General features: G+C 45.1%; 2 protein-coding genes across 2 annotated transcripts in view; both read left to right on the top strand.

The window, feature by feature from the left end:
- Positions 1-800, top strand: part of pik3c2b (phosphatidylinositol-4-phosphate 3-kinase, catalytic subunit type 2 beta) — a 53976-nt gene extending 53176 nt beyond the window's left edge. The window contains exon 33 of the mRNA XM_079556044.1: positions 363-800. Coding sequence (XP_079412170.1) covers positions 363-560 — 198 coding nt within the window. The 3' untranslated portion in view covers positions 561-800. The remainder of the gene's footprint in view (positions 1-362) is intronic.
- Positions 801-8875: 8075 nt separating this feature from the next.
- LOC306963084 (protein phosphatase 1 regulatory subunit 15B-like) lies at positions 8876-16888 on the top strand. Its single transcript, XM_079556538.1, has 4 exons — positions 8876-9657; positions 11530-11695; positions 12945-13877; positions 16551-16888. Exons 1-4 carry the CDS (start codon positions 9500-9502, stop codon positions 16746-16748), a joined length of 1455 nt encoding a protein of 484 aa, XP_079412664.1. The 5' UTR covers positions 8876-9499; the 3' UTR covers positions 16749-16888.
- The last annotated feature ends 1748 nt before the right edge of the window (positions 16889-18636 follow it).

Below are 18636 nucleotides of genomic sequence, written 5' to 3'. Positions count from 1 at the left end.
TGTCTCATGTCTCTGTCCACAGCTGGTGTATGAGTGTCTCATGTCTCTGTCCACAGCTGGTGTATGAGCGTCTCATGTCTCTGTCCACAGCTGGTGTACGAGTGTCTCATGTCTCTGTCCACAGCTGGTGTATGAGTGTCTCATGTCTCTGTCCACAGCTGGTGTATGAGCGTCTCATGTCTCTGTCCACAGCTGGTGTACGAGTGTCTCATGTCTCTGTCCACAGCTGGTGTACGAGTGTCTCATGTCTCTGTCCACAGCTGGTGTATGAGTGTCTCATGTCTCTGTCCACAGCTGGTGTATGAGTGTCTCATGTCTCTGTCCACAGCTGGTGTACTAGTGTCTCATGTCTCTGTCCACAGCTGGTGTACGAGCGTGTCTCTCGCGGGGACCTGGGACACCGGATGATCCACCTGCGGGTTCTGGGCGACGGCTCGTTCTGGGAGAACCCGGTTTTGGGCGAGACCTTCATCCCGCTGTCGTCTCTCAGCCCGGGGCAGCACTGGGTGGACTGGCACCAGCTGGGGGCGCCGTCCGAGACCACGGCTCTGCTGCACTGACCGGAGGAGCAGGTTAAAGACGCTGAAGACCGAGGCACAGGTTTTCCCCGTGAGCTCCAGGTGTTTTTGTTGAAGAATGAAGCCACTGCACTTTTAACCCCTGCTTTAACAGAGCACATTGTCTCCAGTTCGGCTTGACCCAAATCTGAAAGCTTCTTGAAAAAGCGGCAAAATAGCGGCAAAAAAACAGACGAAGCCGAAGATGAAAGCACAACGATAAAGCGTTTTTAAAAAGTGACAAAACCGACCGGCAACAACACAGGGAAAAAGGTCCGTTAAGATCAGTTTTGTTGGTCTTTCAAATGAGACATTACACTGGCCTATAGCTCTCCAGTCAAGAAGCTGAGCTGGAGAAAAGGCACTCGGTTGAGGCGGGGGTTAAGGGTTTGGTTTTCCCCCAATGAGCCCACTGCACTGACATGAATAGGAAACACGTCCTGTCACATTAAACCTGCCTTAACCGAGCGCATCTCCAGTTCAGCTTTACCCAAATCTAAACGCTTCTCGACTGGACCTTACAGGCCATTGTATCACCTCATTTGACGGCTAAGACTGATTAAACTGATCTAGACAGATCTTTTTCCTTGTTGTTGCCATAATTTTCTTCAAGAACGCACTGAATTATGTCTGGGATGTAATAATTTTTGTTTTCATAAGGATTCATGATGGATGAATTAACAGCTTAAAATAAAGTAAAGCAATACCATCCAAGCCTTTACTTTTGATCATATTTTTATTGGCCATAACATGTAAACATTCACTGGAGAATGTGGAATAAGTAAGTAGACCCCCTGAATCTCGCTGAACTGCAACAGTTTTGTAAAGAGGAATGATCCAAGATTCATCCGGATCATTGTGAGCGTCTGAGTCAGCCAGCTGTTTAATACAGGGGGTACTTCTTAAATTCTTCCATTGATGATAGCACGTTGTCCAGGCCCTGAGGCAACAAAACAGCCCCACACCATGATTCTCACTAAAATATTCAACTTTGGGTTCATCCAGGAGCTCTTTCACAAACTACAGTTGAATAGTTTGGGAGGAACACACAACTTCATGTGAGGAGGAAAAATGGAACATCAAAACCCTCTCCTCACTGTGAAGTCTGGAGCAGGAGAATCATGGTTTGGGGTTGTTTTGTTTCCTCAGGGCCTGGACAGCGTGAGATGAATTCACAAGTTAATCATGATATTTTTCTGAAAAACCTGAGACATTCACAACAGCGTGGAATACCTTGTATTAAATATCTGCTGATCCTTCTTTTGCAGCAATAACTGCTTTTCTATAGTTTCAGATTAGACGTTCACAACGATCAGGATGAATCTTGGACCATTCCTCTTTACAAAACTGCTGCAGGTCAGCGAGATTCAGGGGGTGTACTTACTTATTCCGCACTGTTTACATGTTATGGCCAATAATAATATGGTCAAATGTAAATGTTTGGGTGGTTTTAGTTTAAGCAGACACTGTTTAATTATTCTTATGATTTTGATGAAGGACAGACCACATTTAGTGACCAATTTAGGCACAAATGTGACGGGAAATGTGTACTTTCTCTTTCTCACCACTCTTATCTTTCTGTGAAGCACTTTGTCGTAAAGAAGCTTTCTAGATTTTGGAGAGAATGTGCTGGGTTCAGGCGGAGGTGGAGAGGTTAAAAGCCTCTGGACTGGCCATGAAAGACTGCGTTTTATTGTGAAGTTCATGGAGCAACATTTCTTTTAAAACCAAGGGATTTCAAGACAGTTTTTTCTGTTTACGTCCTGGATTTTCAGACTTTGGACGAATCATTGGACCTAAATACGACGCTGATCATGTGACGCGTGCGGACAGTGGGCGGACCTCGCTTTAGTAAAGAGTGACGTGTGTTTTTTAATATTTTAAATTGGGTTCACAGTGGTTTGTTTTGGAAATTTCACTCAAACAAAAACATGTGGACACAAAGAAAATGACTCGTGTTCAAGTGTGCTGAAAGAAAACACCGGAAAAATCCACTTCAGAAACAGGTCGGCTTTAGAGATTTGTGTCGTGTTTCCTCCTCAACGTCTGACGTTTTGTCACTTTGAGCCGGAGATTTATCCAGGAAGTAACTCACACTTGGCTGTGTGGCTCCCTGGTCTTCCCCACGCTTCTTCATTCACAAATACTGACAGGTTTGGTATCCACGTGTAGCACGAAAGGCTGTGACCGAGATGACGCTGTAATCCAAATATGGTCATTTCCTTTGTGGGAGACAGCAGCGGCTAAAGACTTGTGCCTCACGTTTTTGTTTGTGGTGGAACCGCGTTGTGACGTTGCCTTTATAAGGGTTTGTGTGAATGAATATTGGTGATTTTTGCTGAACTGAAGGGAAAGTGTTGACGCGCTGTAGACGGTTTACACTGAATGTTTTACAAATGAAAACCTTTGGGTTTGTTTTTAACAAAAGTGAATAAAATGAACTTTCTAAATCCGGAAAATGATGCACAGCCTACTAAAATGAGTTTAAATGACTCGAACGAAGAATGTTTGACCTTAGTTTGAGTCATTTGGAGTTTGCCAAGTAAAACGAAACTATCTGCCAGTGGAACAAATGTTTTAGCATTTAAAGTAAAGGGGAAAACGTATTTCAAGTAAATGGAGATATATTTTCTAGGGCTGGGACAAAATATCGGATCATAATACTTTGTTTTGTTTGTTTTGTTTTGTTTGTATACTTTATTGTCCCCGTAGGGAAATTTGTCCTCTGCATTTAACCCATCCTTCGATGCCACTGGGGCGACCCGTAAGGAGCAGTGGTCGACGGCCGTGCCGCGCCCGGGGACCCATCTCCATGATGTGGAGCCAGGCTGATGGTCAGAATCACCTGGCTGGAGGATTCACCTATTGCACATGTTTTTTTTAGTGGTAGGGGAAACCGGAGTACCCGGAGGAAACCTACGCAGACACGGGGAGAACATGCAAACTCCACACAGAAAGGCCCCGTCCTGGTGGGAATCGAACCCGGGACCTTCTAGCTGTGAAGCGGAGGCGCTAACCGCTTCGCTACCGTGCCGATACTTTGTATACTTATACTACTACTAGATACTAGTATACTTTGTACTGCAACACCAAGCATTGATGCCTTAATCAAATATCCCAACACTTTCAATACTTGTGTTTGGAGGCATTTTTATCCTGCAGTAACAGTAACATTTTATGTTAATGTACTTTTTAATCTCTACACTTCAGTAAATGCCATTTGGTTTATAAACTTTGCACACGTGACTGTTGTCCAAAGTGTGGTGGCCCTCAGGCTTCTTAAGCATAGTTCCACATAGCACGACCCGTGCACACCACGATCTACGTGCACGTATCGACTCTACCCAACACACACTTCTGTTTCCACACACACACACACACATTTGTTGTGGGCTACGCCCCCACGGAGGAGCACGCTGTACAAAAGCTACATGTAAATGTTATGCTAACACCAGCTAGAGCTGCGATAACAGCGGCTAAATGCTAATATCTGCAAAATCTTATAGCACAGCCGTATGATGTTGTGAAATATTATATCCATATGACCTGCGTGTTAATCATGAGGGCTGTCCACTCTCTCGTTGACCAATCAGAAGCCAGAAGTCTGTTCACGTCACATCAGACACGGGTTAGCGCACTTTGGCCACAGCCAGAGGTCGGTCCCAAAACGTATACCTGGTCAGACCAGTTTGGCCCTGGCCTTTGTTATGGAAAAGCTTGGCTGACACGCGCCTGTCTGTGGAAAACCACCTTTAGTGACTTGGCTTCTGCACAATTATAGCGTTAGAAACTAACATTTTATTGTAAGAAAGAGCTTGCATTACTGTTCCAAGTCGAATCAAAGGTGTGGGGAACAGGAAAACCCCTTCTAAATACATCCTGTTGTAATTTCACCCGCCTTGACCACCGATCTGTGGCCCTCCTCAGTATGTAGGCTTGGGTGGTTTTAGTTTAAGCAGACACTGTTTAATTATTCTTATGATTTTGATGAAGGACAGACCACATTTAGTGACCAATTTAGGCACAAATGTGACGGGAAATGTGTACTTTCTCTTTCTCACCACTCTTATCTTTCTGTGAAGCACTTTGTCGTAAAGAAGCTTTCTAGATTTTGGAGAGAATGTGCTGGGTTCAGGCGGAGGTGGAGAGGTTAAAAGCCTCTGGACTGGCCATGAAAGACTGCGTTTTATTGTGAAGTTCATGGAGCAACATTTCTTTTAAAACCAAGGGATTTCAAGACAGTTTTTTCTGTTTACGTCCTGGATTTTCAGACTTTGGACGAATCATTGGACCTAAATACGACGCTGATCATGTGACGCGTGCGGACAGTGGGCGGACCTCGCTTTAGTAAAGAGTGACGTGTGTTTTTTAATATTTTAAATTGGGTTCACAGTGGTTTGTTTTGGAAATTTCACTCAAACAAAAACATGTGGACACAAAGAAAATGACTCGTGTTCAAGTGTGAAAGAAAACACCGGAAAAATCCACTTCAGAAACAGGTCGGCTTTAGAGATTTGTGTCGTGTTTCCTCCTCAACGTCTGATGTTTTGTCACTTTGAGCCGGAGATTTATCCAGGAAGTAACTCACACTTGGCTGTGTGGCTCCCTGGTCTTCCCCACGCTTCTTCATTCACAAATACTGACAGGTTTGGTATCCACGTGTAGCACGAAAGGCTGTGACCGAGATGACGCTGTAATCCAAATATGGTCATTTCCTTTGTGGGAGACAGCAGCGGCTAAAGACTTGTGCCTCACGTTCTTGCATTACTGTTCCAAGTCGAATCAAAGGTGTGGGGAACAGGAAAACCCCTTCTAAATACATCCTGTTGTAATTTCACCCGCCTTGACCACCGATCTGTGGCCCTCCTCAGTATGTAGGCTTCAATATGCGGCTCTCGGTGAAAACTGTTTGGACATTCCTGTTTGACACATTTTAAGCGAAACACATGACTCATAATGACTTACTGTATCGCAGACGTATCGCATCGGCCCAGAGTATCGGCATACGTATCAGATCGTCCCAGCCCTTGTGTTTTCAGATTTGAAGTGCAGTGAGATGTATGGAAAAAAAGCTCGATAGCGGAGCTGCTCAGGCCAAAGTATCGATATGTTGGTATCGATCCGCCCGTCCCTCATGAGATATTTGTTCCTTAGTTTCACTGCAGAAATACTTGTTCCACTGCAGAGTTTTTATTGAATCACTGAGATCAAGGGGAATTTACTTATTCAGAGAAATGTGAATGTTTTTTGTTTTTGTAATTCAGATAAAACTTGATTTCACAAAAACACTAATATTTATCCTTTGTTTTTGTTTTTTTTGCTTTCATTTGACTTAAGAACTACACACGAGTCTGTCTTCCTTTAAGTTCAGTTCATACAAACTGATGAAATAATGTAGAGGTTGATAAAACAGATGAAGGTCAGATATTCTCTCAGATTCCCTGTCTCTGTTTGGTTGTTGTTTTCTCCTTCCCCTCTCTGGGTCCTGTTCGTGTACCAGGTGAAATGCACTGTAGAACCGTGTCAAATGCAGAATGGTGAAAACCGTCTGAAACACTGAGACTCCTCCTGAATGTACTAGACCTTTGTTTTGTATCGAAGCAGAATGAAATGAACTGTAAATATGAATGTACAAAGTGTTTTTGTAAGATCCTGCAACCATTAAAACTAACTTCAGCAGAACGCACTGGATTCTGACATTTATTTACTGAGCTCTGGACTAAAAAAAAAACAAGGAGACATTTGAATTTGTACAGTTTTTTTTCCACTAATAACTAAATGTATGTGTGTATCAGGGACAATAGCAGACAGCATCTCTGGAATCGCCCATATATGGTCATGTTTAAAAACAGTTAAGGGGGAAAACAAGTTGGAGAAAAATCTAAACTTTCTCTAATTATTCAAAAATTACTTTAACAAATGCTGAATTATGAATATATTTTTCTACTAAATAAAGATACAAAGACGTGGAGAGGAGCAAAGTGGTTCAACAGCCCATAAATACATAACGGAGAATGCTAACATAATGCTACATGTTAGCATCGGGCTAATGCTAATGGTTAGCTAGCGCTAGCTACAACTGCCGTTTTTTCACTTCTACTGAACAATCTGCTGTAAGAAAATATCCTTATGGGCCCGATTTACACTTGACTTTACTTATATGTGATAAATAAGTTCATATTCCACCAGAAAATGGCTAAAAAGAGTGGACAAATGTGTTTCTCTAAAGATTCTATTTTCCCCCTCGGCAAAGCCACGCCCCCTTCGATGACGAGATGCCGTCTGTATCTATGCACCAAAGTCAGAAAGAAGAGCCGGGTTATTTTAGAATGTTCAGTTCAATTTGATCATAATCTCTTAACCACCACCTGTTCTCCAGTTCAGCTTTACCCAAATCTAGAAGTTTATCATCTGAAGCTTGCAGCCTATAGGCCAGAGTAACATCTCATTTGAAAGCTAAGACCTACAAAACTGATCCCATTATCGTAACCCTCATCTCATTTTCATCACTTTTTTGTTGCTCGCTTTGACCTTTTTTTTTCCCAAGAAGCTTTTAGATTTGAGTAAATTTTTACAGACTAACTGAATACTGTGCCCCCCTCCCCACCTGAACCAACCCCCTCCAGTTTGGCTTTACCCAAATCTAAAAGCTTCTTGAAAAAATATAGGCTAATCAAAATATTGATGAAAACACAACAAAAAAGCATTTATTTTTCTGTTTGGTTCATATTAAGGACAGTTATGGCCCGTCATGCAGATTGATGTGTGTGTATTGTGTATTTTAACTGTGACAGGAGTTTGTGTGCATGTGTTTGAGAGAGGAAGGGTTTGTGATGTGATGTCTAGTGTTTGTGTGACAATAAGAAAACTTGTTTTAAGGTCAGTTACTGCAGGATGTAAACGATGTGAGCGGATTTGCAATGTTGACACTGGTTGGCTACTTGAAAAGAAGATTCTGGTCTCAAAAAAGGTTGGGCACCCCTGGTTTACAGCTTCAGCTCGGCCTCATGATAAACACACTTTGAACCAATATATATTTGGATAATGGACTTTCAGGTTTTGATCATTAAACAGGATTAACCCGCGGATGAACTCAAAACTACAGACAGCTGTGTCTCCCTTAAGTGAAATCTGCTGAATGTGAATCTGGAGATTGTGCAAACTCTTGACAGGAGTGAAATATTACAGTAAGAGAACAGCCTGGAGGCAAAAATATGATGCAAACATAGTGATAATATGAAAATGCCCCAGGTGAGACAGCAGTCACCTGGAGTCTGGCTGTGTTGACTCTTCTTATCTGCTGCTCCACTCCCTCACACCCCCAGTCTAAAAACTGCTCTGGCCGAGTCTAAAAACGGCGTGTGACTTCCCTCTGATAAACACGTGGAGCTGACTCCGCTCGTGGACTTCGGGCCGTGTGGTTACGTAACACGGGATTATATTTTCTTCGTTTTTCGCCGCCGTTGCGTTTCACAGGAGCCGAGACACGAACATCGCGACGGTCCCTGGGCCTTCCAGACGAGCGCAGCAGATTCACGACCGCAGATTCACGGCCGTCGTTTTTATTTCGAAGACAGCGCCACCTATCAAAGAACTGAGAGAATATTTTTTATAACTACGAGAGAAAACCCGAAGAACCCAACCTTCACCAGTTGAATTACCAAAGTTATCCCAAATAAATAAAGAGTTAAGATTCGTTTTTTTTTTTGCAGGGGAAAAACCTCCAAACACAAACATGTAATGTAAGCCTAGCCTACAAATACATGTTAATGCATTTTGATTTGATCAGGGACATTGCACAAAAGACATACATTTGTCTAAAATGACATGCATGGCATTACATGAAAGTGCAATAGAAATACAACTTATTGTTTCTTTTAATTAAATTTCCATAATATAAATAAAACGATAAATATAAAATGGCCAGAACACATTTGCATATAATTACTCATTTTCTGCCAGTTTTATACAATATTTTTATACAATTCTATACAATATTTGAATATAAATATCACAGTTTTCACAATAACAGTCATCAGAACTAATTAATAATGAGATTTTTAGCATTTGTGGCATTAAAAAACATACAATTTGACTAGCTTTTTTTTTTTTTTGCGTAAACCCTGATGGCATACAATCTGTGGAGGCTTAAAGTTAAATATACATTGAAAACGTACTCAATGTGAGAAAACTGTTCAATTCATTTCAATAATTTTGCATCACTGCAGCTTTTCGCACATGCAGCTGGAGTGTCCTAAATCTGCGGTCCTGGATCTGCAGCTGCTCCACGCTTTCACCCGGGACCAAGCACTGGAGCCGGTCCCTAAAGTTTCTGATGAAATCTTCCTCCAAAGCGACATTCGAGTCCAGTCACACCGGGCCATAAACCGAGCCAAAAACAGTATTAACCGCGAGGACAGGGCGCTTTTTCCGCTGGGACCGTCGCACCTGCTTCGTATCCCACTCCCGGGACTAATAACGCCAGTATTCACCGAAAGTATTTCTTATAAATCGGTGTTTTTCGGATCAGAACGCGCCAGTGTCAGCAGCTGTCAGTTGATGCTAAGCTAAAAGCTAACAGTTAGCGGCTAACTGCTACTTCCAGAACCTGCGGGGTTTTTTGTTTCGCTTTTCTTATAACATTTCTGGAACATAATGGCAGTGTGTTCGTGCTCGGAGCTGGGATTATTCACGTACGAGTCGAGGCTGATGTCGCAGTGTTGGTTTTCTGTCGGTATTACACTCTACACCAGAAGGAAGTCTGACCCCCGCTCTCAGCACGAAGCTCTCCCGCACAGCAGCGCTCCTTCCGCGGCCTCAGATCCCTGGCTCCCCGCTGTCGTCGGCTCGAATCAACGCCATGAGCAGCACTGAAGCCCCCCTCTTTCCCCAAGGACTGAACTCATCTCTGACTCTTAGTATTTGTGAAATTTGAAAGGAAAATGTGGAGAACCGTAACAGGGGAGAGAGGAAACAGCGGGGCGAGAGCGAGCCCTGCGCCCGCGCCAGAGCTCTCCTCCCTCAGCCTGTACCCACAGGACAGTCCGCTGCTCGGGCTGCTCTCCGCCGTGTCCAGGCCCGCCGTGTCCTTCCTCCAGAGGTACCTGTCCGTGCGGGGTCGACCTGCACTGCCTTTTTTTTTTTACCCCTTTGACCTCGCTCTGACCTGTGTTATAAGTTTTCATTGATGTTAAAGAAGCGACGGGTTTTATTTCTTTGGGCCAAACTTTCTTTTTAGAGCGAGAGAAGTAGAGTTCATTTGGCTCATTTGTGACTGAAAAAGACCGTGTGTTTTGTGTCTAATTTTAGCGCATTTTCCTCCAGTGAGCACCAGGAAGTCAGAGGCTAAATTAGTGCCGTGTTAGCCCCGCCCTGCTCACGTCTCAGGGCTCTATGAACTCTAACCCTAACACCCCCCCATTTCAGTTACCCCGGAGGTAAGATGACCGCGATTTCAAGCTACCCCCGCTGATTTCAGATTACCCCCTTGTCAACTGCTGCCTTCATCCGTTATGGAAATAGGCTACCTTACAGGGACCGCTGTTGAAGCCCTAACCTGAAAGATAGTGGAGTTTACAAACTAAAGCTAACCTTACCTCAGCCCTAACCTTAAGGATAGTGGAGTTTACAAATTAAAACTAACCTTACCTTAGTCCTAACCTTAAGGATAGTGGAGTTTACAAACTAAAGCTAACCTTACCTTAGCCCTAACCTTAAGGATAGTAGAGTTTACAAACTAAAGCTAACCTTACCTTAGTCCTAACCTTAAGGATAGTAGAGTTTACAAACTAAAGCTAACCTTACCTTAGCCCTAAACTTAAGGATAGTGGAGTTTACAAACTAAAGCTAACCTTACCTAAGCCCTAAGCTTAAGGATAGTAGAGTTTACAAACTAAAGCTAACCTTACCTTAGTCCTAACCTTAAGGATAGTAGAGTTTACAAACTAAAGCTAACCTTACCTTAGTCCTAACCTTAAGGATAGTAGAGTTTACAAACTAAAGCTAACCTTACCTTAGCCCTAAACTTAAGGATAGTGGAGTTTACAAACTAAAGCTAACCTTACCTTAGCCCTAACCTTAAGGATAGTGGAGTTTACAAACTAAAGCTAACCTTACCTAAGCCCTAAGCTTAAGGATAGTGGAGTTTACAAACTAAAGCTAACCTTACCTAAGCCCTAACCTTAAGGATAGTGGAGTTTACAAACTAAAGCTAACCTTACCTAAGCCCTAAGCTTAAGGATAGTGGAGTTTACAAACTAAAGCTAACCTTACCTAAGCCCTAACCTTAAGGATAGTGGAGTTTACAAACTAAAGCTAACCTTACCTAAGCCCTAAGCTTAAGGATAGTGGAGTTTACAAGCTAAAGCTAACCTTACCGTAGCCCTAACCTTAAGGATAGTGGAGTTTACAAACTAAAGCTAACCTTACCTCAGCTCTAGCCTTAAGGATAGTGGAGTTTACAAACTAAAGCTAACCTTACCTCAGCTCTAGCCTTAAGGATAGTGGAGTTTACAAACTAAAGCTAACCTTACCTCAGCTCTAGCCTTAAGGATAGTGGAGTTTACAAGCTAAAGCTAACCTTACCTTAGCCCTAACCTTAAGGATAGTGGAGTTTACAAGCTAAAGCTAACCTTACCTCAGCTCTAGCCTTAAGGTTAGTGGAGTTTACAAGCTAAAGCTAACCTTACCTTAGCCATAACCTTAAAGAGAGTTGGGCTTGAGTTTCAGGTTACCCCCGGGGGTAATTTAAATTGATTTGAAAGTACTGGGGGGTTAGGTGAATGGGCGGTAGTTTGAAGTCGCTCCACCAGCAGAGAGGAGCGTCTGGAGGGTCTGTGAGAGCTGGAAAAGTGTTTACTAAACACTGTCTCAGATTTAGGCAGAGCAGCTTTCACTCTCTGGTTTGGAGCAGTGTTTTATTTTTTCGGTCTGTCAGTGTTCGGTTCTCATGGTCCGACGTCTCCTTCTCAAGGTGGTCCTCGTTCGTGCCCGGGCGTGCGCTCAAACAGGACTTTGTGGAGCAGCAGAGCGAGTTCCTGCCTCCGCAGCCGCTGCACTCGCTGCCCTGGTTTGACCTGAGCGAGCTGGGCATCCACTCACCTGACGACCCCCACAGCCCTGAGGACGCAGGCCTCCAGGTCAGTACACAGGAAGTACCACAGTATGAGGTCAAATAAAGTAGTACACAAGTGTTCAGCGTCAGATTTATACTGATGTAATACTCAATAAACATGTACAATAGAGACCTCTGGGTTAACCCTTTGGAAAAGTCATTTAAAAAAAAAAAGATCTAATAAATTTATAATTTAAAAAATTGACGTATATCACAGCCCGCTTTCCGAGGTGATGAACAGACTTCCGAGAGGTTACATTTAGAACTACTTTTCATTTTCAGCGCCAAAAAAGTATTGGATTTAGAAATCGAGTTGGTCGATTCATATTGTCAGAAAACCAATTTGATTAATTCATTCATTTTTTAGTCTTAATAATTTGGATGTTTGCAAACATGACTTCAGGGTTTTGCAGTGAGTACCTTTGTGATTTTAAAAGGCTTGTTCATGCACTTTAGCTAAAAACAATAAATATGTATAAGATAGGGATGCACCGATACCAGTATCGGGTATCGGGCCGATACCACACGCTTGTACTCGTACTCATTCATGAGGTCCCGATACCAGAAACCGATACCATTTGACGTGCGGCCAGCGCAGCTACGAGGCGCAGCTACGAGGCGCAGCTACGAGGCGCAGCTCTCAGCTGAGGAGAGAAGAAGCAACAAACTGGAGAATTGTTTAGTGGAAATACAATAATCCACATAGAGCTGACTTTATTACAGACTGCGCTCTCTAAATCAGAGTCTGAGCTGGATTTAACCAGAGCTAAATGTTGTTAGTGCTGCAGTGTTTACAACATACAGGCTAATGTTGCTAACTCGCGGCTAGCTGTTTTGGCCATTCTGGCGCCGTTTTATGCCCAGGGGTTTATTCATCTGACAAACTAACCCAGCGACTAAAAAGTCCTCAGAAAATCCAAAATAAAGACATACAGCATGTTTATATAGAGCAAAAAAGAGCTGCAGCAGAACAATGAAAACGCTGTAGCTACTCGCTAAGTTGCTACAAACACACGAGAAAATACACGAAGCTGAAGTAAAGACAAAAAGAGACCATTTAAGTAACATCTCAATACTATTGTTAAACGATCAGTGTTTAGTGCTACATCAATCAATTAAAACATTATTTCTAAAGTGCTTTTCATACAGAAGTTATTTAAAAACTCCAAACTTTTCCAAAAAAACAAGTGGTGCTATTCTGTTTTGACCCTTTGTCCCGCCCCCCTCTGTGGTCCGTCCATGTGACCGTATTTCCCTGCATGTTTCCTCTGCAGACGGTGGTGAGCCATGTCCTGGTCCATCCTCCTCGCGCTGCGTCCCAGCCCTGGCTCGGCGCTTTGTGGAGCGAAGACGAGCGCCTCAAACCTGCGGGGGCGGGTCTGCTCACCGCCGCGTTCATCCACGAAAGCGCCGCCCCCGGACTCCCCCACCTCAGCCCCGCCCTCATCCACAGCCTCGGCCTGAACACGCTCGCCCCCGACCCCGATAACGGCTACTCCAGCCTGGAGGAGGAGCAGCTGCTGGCGGCCAAGGCCCAGCTGCTGCAGAGCGCGGGGGCGGAGCCAGCCAAGGAGGAGGAGGAGGAGGAGGAAGAGGAGGTCCCCGTGCTAAAGTGCGACAACAAGGCCATCGCGTTCATCATGGGCTGTCCCTGCAGTGACGACAGCGGCTCCGACAGCAGCGAAGACGAGGACGATGAAGACGACGACGACGGCTTCGACAGCGACGGCTCCAGCGACATCTCGGACTCGGACGACCCGGAGGAGGAGGAGGCGGAGTTTGATTCAGAGGCGGAGCGGCTGTGGAGCACCCTGTGCCAAAACCACGACCCGTACAGCCCTCGCAACTTCACCGCCAAACAGGGCTCGGCACCGCGCCCCATCCCCAACATGCCCCGCGCGGGAGTGGAACCCGGGACCTCCCCCTCTGCCTCGTCCTGCGCCTCGTCCTGCGCCTCCTCCTGCGCCTCCTCCTGCGCCTCCTCCTCGTCCTGGGATGAAGCCAGCGAGACGGAGACGGAGGGGGAGAAGCTGCTGGCGGCGTTCTGCTCCTCAGACCCGTACAGCCCGCTCAACTTCCAGGCCTCCATTAGGACTAAACCGAGACCGGACCCGGAACTGGAACCGGAGCAGAGAGTCCGGACGAGCTCAGAGTCCTCTCACCGCAGCAGCAGAACCAGCAACAGCAAGAAGAAGAAGAAGAAGAAGGTGAGTCTGACCCAGGACAGAGAAGCACAACACTTGTTTACACAGTTTGGCCTGGATATGTTAAGGAGATGGGGACAGAGGACCAGGGCCGAAGTTGAGGGGGCGGGGCCAAAGCTGATTTAAAAAATGCTTCTGCCTGTATAAACCCTGATCCGGCATCGATTCGCAGGTTCAGTTCCTGGCTCTTCAGTCCTAACTGTCTCAGGTTCGGTTCCTGGGTCTTCAGTGCTAACTAGGGCTGTCACGGTATGAAAATTTTACCTCACGGTTATTGTGACCAAAATTACCACGGTTTTCGGTATTATCGCAGTATTTTTTTTAAATGTGTGTTAATATGTTCAGAAAGCATCGATAGTCCTACACAAACTGAAATCGTTTCAAAAAGGTTTAACAGTACTTGTTACATAAAAAAAATACAGACAAAGCCTTTTCACATCAAAGTAAAGGAACTATAACGATGTGTTGTTGATGTTTCGAGGGTATTACGTGGACTATTTATAGCACCAGAAACGAAGATAAACTGTCTATATCAGGAACATTGTTGTTGTCCTTCCAGTGAGCTTTCGCTTTGCAGATTTGGGAAAATGCCGTCATTATTAAATTCATAAAACTGCGGCGAGAGTGAATCTATTGCAATCTGCCACTGGGAGCTCCGTAACGCATTGTGCCATCGTGCGGAGGTATCCGGACACGGCTTATGCTGGCGGTGGCGCTGCAGCCGCACTATGGAGCGACTCGTTACATTCTCCTTCAACCCAAAGTCCCACATCAGCATTTCAGCTAAAGCGCTAACGTTACATTACTGCTATAGAGCTGTGGGAGACGTCACGCTAACGTTAGCTTACTGCTATAGAGCTGTGGGAGACGGTCACGCTAACGTTAGCTTACTGCTATAGAGCTGTGGGAGACGGTCACGCTAACGTTAGCTTACTGCTATAGAGCTGTGGGAGACGGTCACGCTAACGTTAGCTTACTGCTATAGAGCTGTGGGAGACGGTCACGCTAACGTTAGCTTACTGCTATAGAGCTGTGGGAGACGGTCACGCTAACGTTAGCTTACTGCTATAGAGCTGTGGGAGACGGTCACGCTAACGTTAGCTTACTGCTATAGAGCTGTGGAGACGGTCACGCTAACGTTAGCTTACTGCTATAGAGCTGTGGAGATGGTCACGCTAACGTTAGCTTACTGCTATAGAGCTGTGGGAGACGGTCACGCTAACGTTAGCTTACTGCTATAGAGCTGTGGGAGACGGTCACGCTAACGTTAGCTTACTGCTATAGAGCTGTGGGAGACGGTCATGCTAACGTTAGCTTACTGCTATAGAGCTGTGGGAGACGGTCACGCTAACGTTAGCTTACTGCTATAGAGCTGTGGAGACGGTCACGCTAACGTTAGCTTACTGCTATAGAGCTGTGGGAGACGGTCACGCTAACGTTAGCTTACTGCTATAGAGCTGTGGGAGACGGTCACGCTAACGTTAGCTTACTGCTATAGAGCTGTGGGAGACGGTCACGCTAACGTTAGCTTACTGCTATAGAGCTGTGGAGACGGTCACGCTAACGTTAGCTTACTGCTATAGAGCTGTGGAGACGGTCACGCTAACGTTAACTTACTGCTATAGAGCTGTGGGAGACGGTCACGCTAACGTTAGCTTACTGCTATAGAGCTGTGGAGACGGTCACGCTAACGTTAGCTTACTGCTATAGAGCTGTGGAGACGGTCACGCTAACGTTAGCTTACTGCTATAGAGCTGTGGGAGACGGTCACGCTAACGTTAGCTTACTGCTATAGAGCTGTGGAGACGGTCACGCTAACGTTAACTTACTGCTATAGAGCTGTGGAGACGGTCACGCTAACGTTAGCTTACTGCTATAGAGCTGTGGGAGACGGTCACGCTAACGTTAGCTTACTGCTATAGAGCTGTGGAGACGGTCACGCTAACGTTAGCTTACTGCTATAGAGCTGTGGGAGACGGTCACGCTAACGTTAGCTTACTGCTATAGAGCTGTGGGAGACGGTCACGCTAACGTTAGCTTACTGCTATAGAGCTGTGGGAGACGGTCACGCTAACGTTAGCTTCCTGCTATAGAGCTGTGGGAGACGGTCATGCTAACGTTAGCTTACTGCTATAGAGCTGTGGGAGACGGTCACGCAGGTGAGTCAGAGGTTCGAAGTCTTGCTGCATTTGGAGACACTTTTTCCTGCACGTTCCGCAAACTGAACTCTGAAGGCTGACAGATCCTGCGCTGTCGTGTCGGACATGATTCCAGCTTCGAGAAAGTTTTGTTTGGGTTGCAAACAACAACGTGCGCATGCGCGGAAACTGCAGCAGATGAGACGGTGGCTGGTGAGGCTCACTGTGCCGACACCGCGGGTGCGGTTATTCACCGAGATAATAATAAAAACACAAAACAAGACGGTCATTTTCACCGTCAAAACTTTTACCGGGGTTTACCGCTACACCGGTTACCGTGACATCCCTAGTCCTAACTATGTCTGAGGTTGGGTTCCTGGGTCTTCAGTCCTAACTGTCTCAGGTTGGGTTCCTGGGTCTTCAGTGCTAACGCTGTCTCTGGTCTCAGGTTCAGTTCCTGGCTCCTCAGTCCTAACGGTGTCTCTGGTCTCAGGTTCAGTTCCTGGCTCCTCAGTCCTAACGGTGTCTCTGGTCTCAGGTTCGGTTCCTGGCCGAGGTGCGGGTCTTCGCGGTGGGCTGTGAGGAGCGCTGCGGCCCGTGGGAGGAGCTGGCGAGGGACCGGGCTCGCTTCGCCAAACGCTGCAGCGAGATGGAGCTGGTGCTGAGCTCCTGTCTGCAGCGCGAGCACCGGAGGCGGGTCTACCTCCGGCTCTGCCAATCAGAGTCCCAGGAATAAAGGAAACACTTTTTGTTGAACTGAAATGAAGAGAATTTAAAACGGAGAGACTTCAGAGTCGTCCATGACGTTCACTCAAACTCTTTAAAACCCGGTGTGTCCGACGCCCACGGGATGGAAAAACCAGGACTGCTTTGTTTGAGGCGACTTTTAAAATCTGAAAATAATGTTTAACTTTAGGGATGCACTGATCCGATACGGGAAAAATCCAGTGTCAGCAGGTTTTGTGCAGGGCATTAAAAGGCATTAAGCGAATGTAGTGAAAAACAAGGCCTTCAATGTCCAGGGAGTGTCCATCACAGAGGAGCCAAATCATCGACTGGACTCCACTTCACCAAAGCCCAGTCTGTGATGGGCCTGAATATGCCCTGATTTATTTTCCTGCGTTTGTGGCATTGAAATGTAGTATTTGGGCATAACAGTGGTATTTAAAAATGCTGCTGCCTGGATAAACCCTGATCCGGCATCGATTCCAAATACCTGACACTGAACCGATACCGAACATTCACAAAACGAAACCTCAGTGACTGTGGAGCTGCTGCCTTCACCCGGAGTCGCTGAGTTAGCTTTAACCCCCACAAACGGACTTCACTGACCAGCACTGGGACAGAAACTATGACCGGGTCACCACCTCAAGATTTAAGGACAGGGCAGTCAGTCACAGTCTCTGCTCTGGTCAATCTCAATAATGGTTTAAAGACATGTTTGTGTTCAATTAAGTTGGTGGAAAGCTTTTGTTTTGGGTTAAAGTTGAGTTTGAGTTCATGAATCAGCTGCATGTGTTTGTTTTTATCCTGAAAAAAATGAATCAAGACTTGAGATTGATCAAAATGAGAGGTAAAAGAAAACTGTTTTTAAATGAATTTGCTAATGTGACCTAAAGCCTGAGGACGTTGAGTGCAGAAAGGTCCAGTGTGTTTTGTTTCATGGTTAAAAGATCTGTAACATCTGCAACAACACAAGGAAAAATCTTAGATGAGTTTTGTTGGTCTTAGCTTTCAAAAGAGGCGTTACTCTGACCTACAGGCTGTAAACTCAAGGCTTTTCGATTTGGATCAAGAGCTCGGTTAAAGTGGGGGTTAAAAGGTTCATAAAGTCTCCTGGTATCGGTTGATATCGGGTATTGGTAAATGCTCAAGCTCTAGTATCGGTATCGGAGGCGATGGATCTGGATCGGTGCATCTCTAGATCAGACTAATCTTTCTGGTAAGAAGTGTTTGAAATACAAAAGCTCCTGTATTCACTGACATGACTGTATTAACCCAGATTCACAAACAGACTTGGAAACAGGGTCAGAACGCGGCCAAATCCGCCAGAAACCAACATCTGTGCAGCAGGAGGTCACATCTGTCCGAGTCACCTGACACGAGGGTCAGTGGGACACGCCCAGGTCACTCCCTTTAAGGCGGGACGCTGCAGGTGAAACGAGGAGGAACTTTAAGTGTAGAGACATCAATGTGAAACTTCTGTCACATTGTGTTTTTGTATTAATGAGACATTTTACACATTCAAAAAATCTAATCTCAGCAACGAAATGTTTACTTTGCTACACATTATTTATGCAGATAAATGTGTGTTTCTCACATTAATGACATTTGTGTATGATTGAATCCATCAGAGCAGCGTGTGGAGCCAGAGGAGGGGGGGCAGTCACTGACATAAACATAATCCATAAAGACAGAGCTTTAAATGCTTTATTTGATCTGAAAACAAAAATGCAGTACATTTGTTCCTCATAATTATGTCTCTACAGCAGGAGTTCCATTTTTATCTCGATATTAATTTCCCTGCAGCGTCGACTAAAGTCTTTCCAAAAGGTGAAACGCTGAAGAAAGCTTTTGGGGGCAGTATTTCCCTGTGACAGACTTTGTTTCCAGGTCTTTCTTCA

This window comes from Gobius niger (genome assembly GCF_951799975.1).
Source record: "Gobius niger genome assembly, chromosome: 5".
Taxonomy (NCBI): domain Eukaryota; kingdom Metazoa; phylum Chordata; class Actinopteri; order Gobiiformes; family Gobiidae; genus Gobius; species Gobius niger.
This window is presented reverse-complemented; position numbering and strand designations above follow the sequence as displayed.

Coding starts and splice junctions, on each gene's coding strand:
- LOC306963084 (XM_079556538.1), top strand. CDS start 9,500: ATGTGGAGAACCGTAACAGGGGAGAGAGGAAACAGCGGGGCGAGAGCG. Junction 9,658..11,529: donor GCCGTGTCCTTCCTCCAGAG/GTACCTGTCCGT, acceptor CTCCTTCTCAAG/GTGGTCCTCGTTCGTGCCCG. Junction 11,696..12,944: donor CTGAGGACGCAGGCCTCCAG/GTCAGTACACAG, acceptor TTTCCTCTGCAG/ACGGTGGTGAGCCATGTCCT.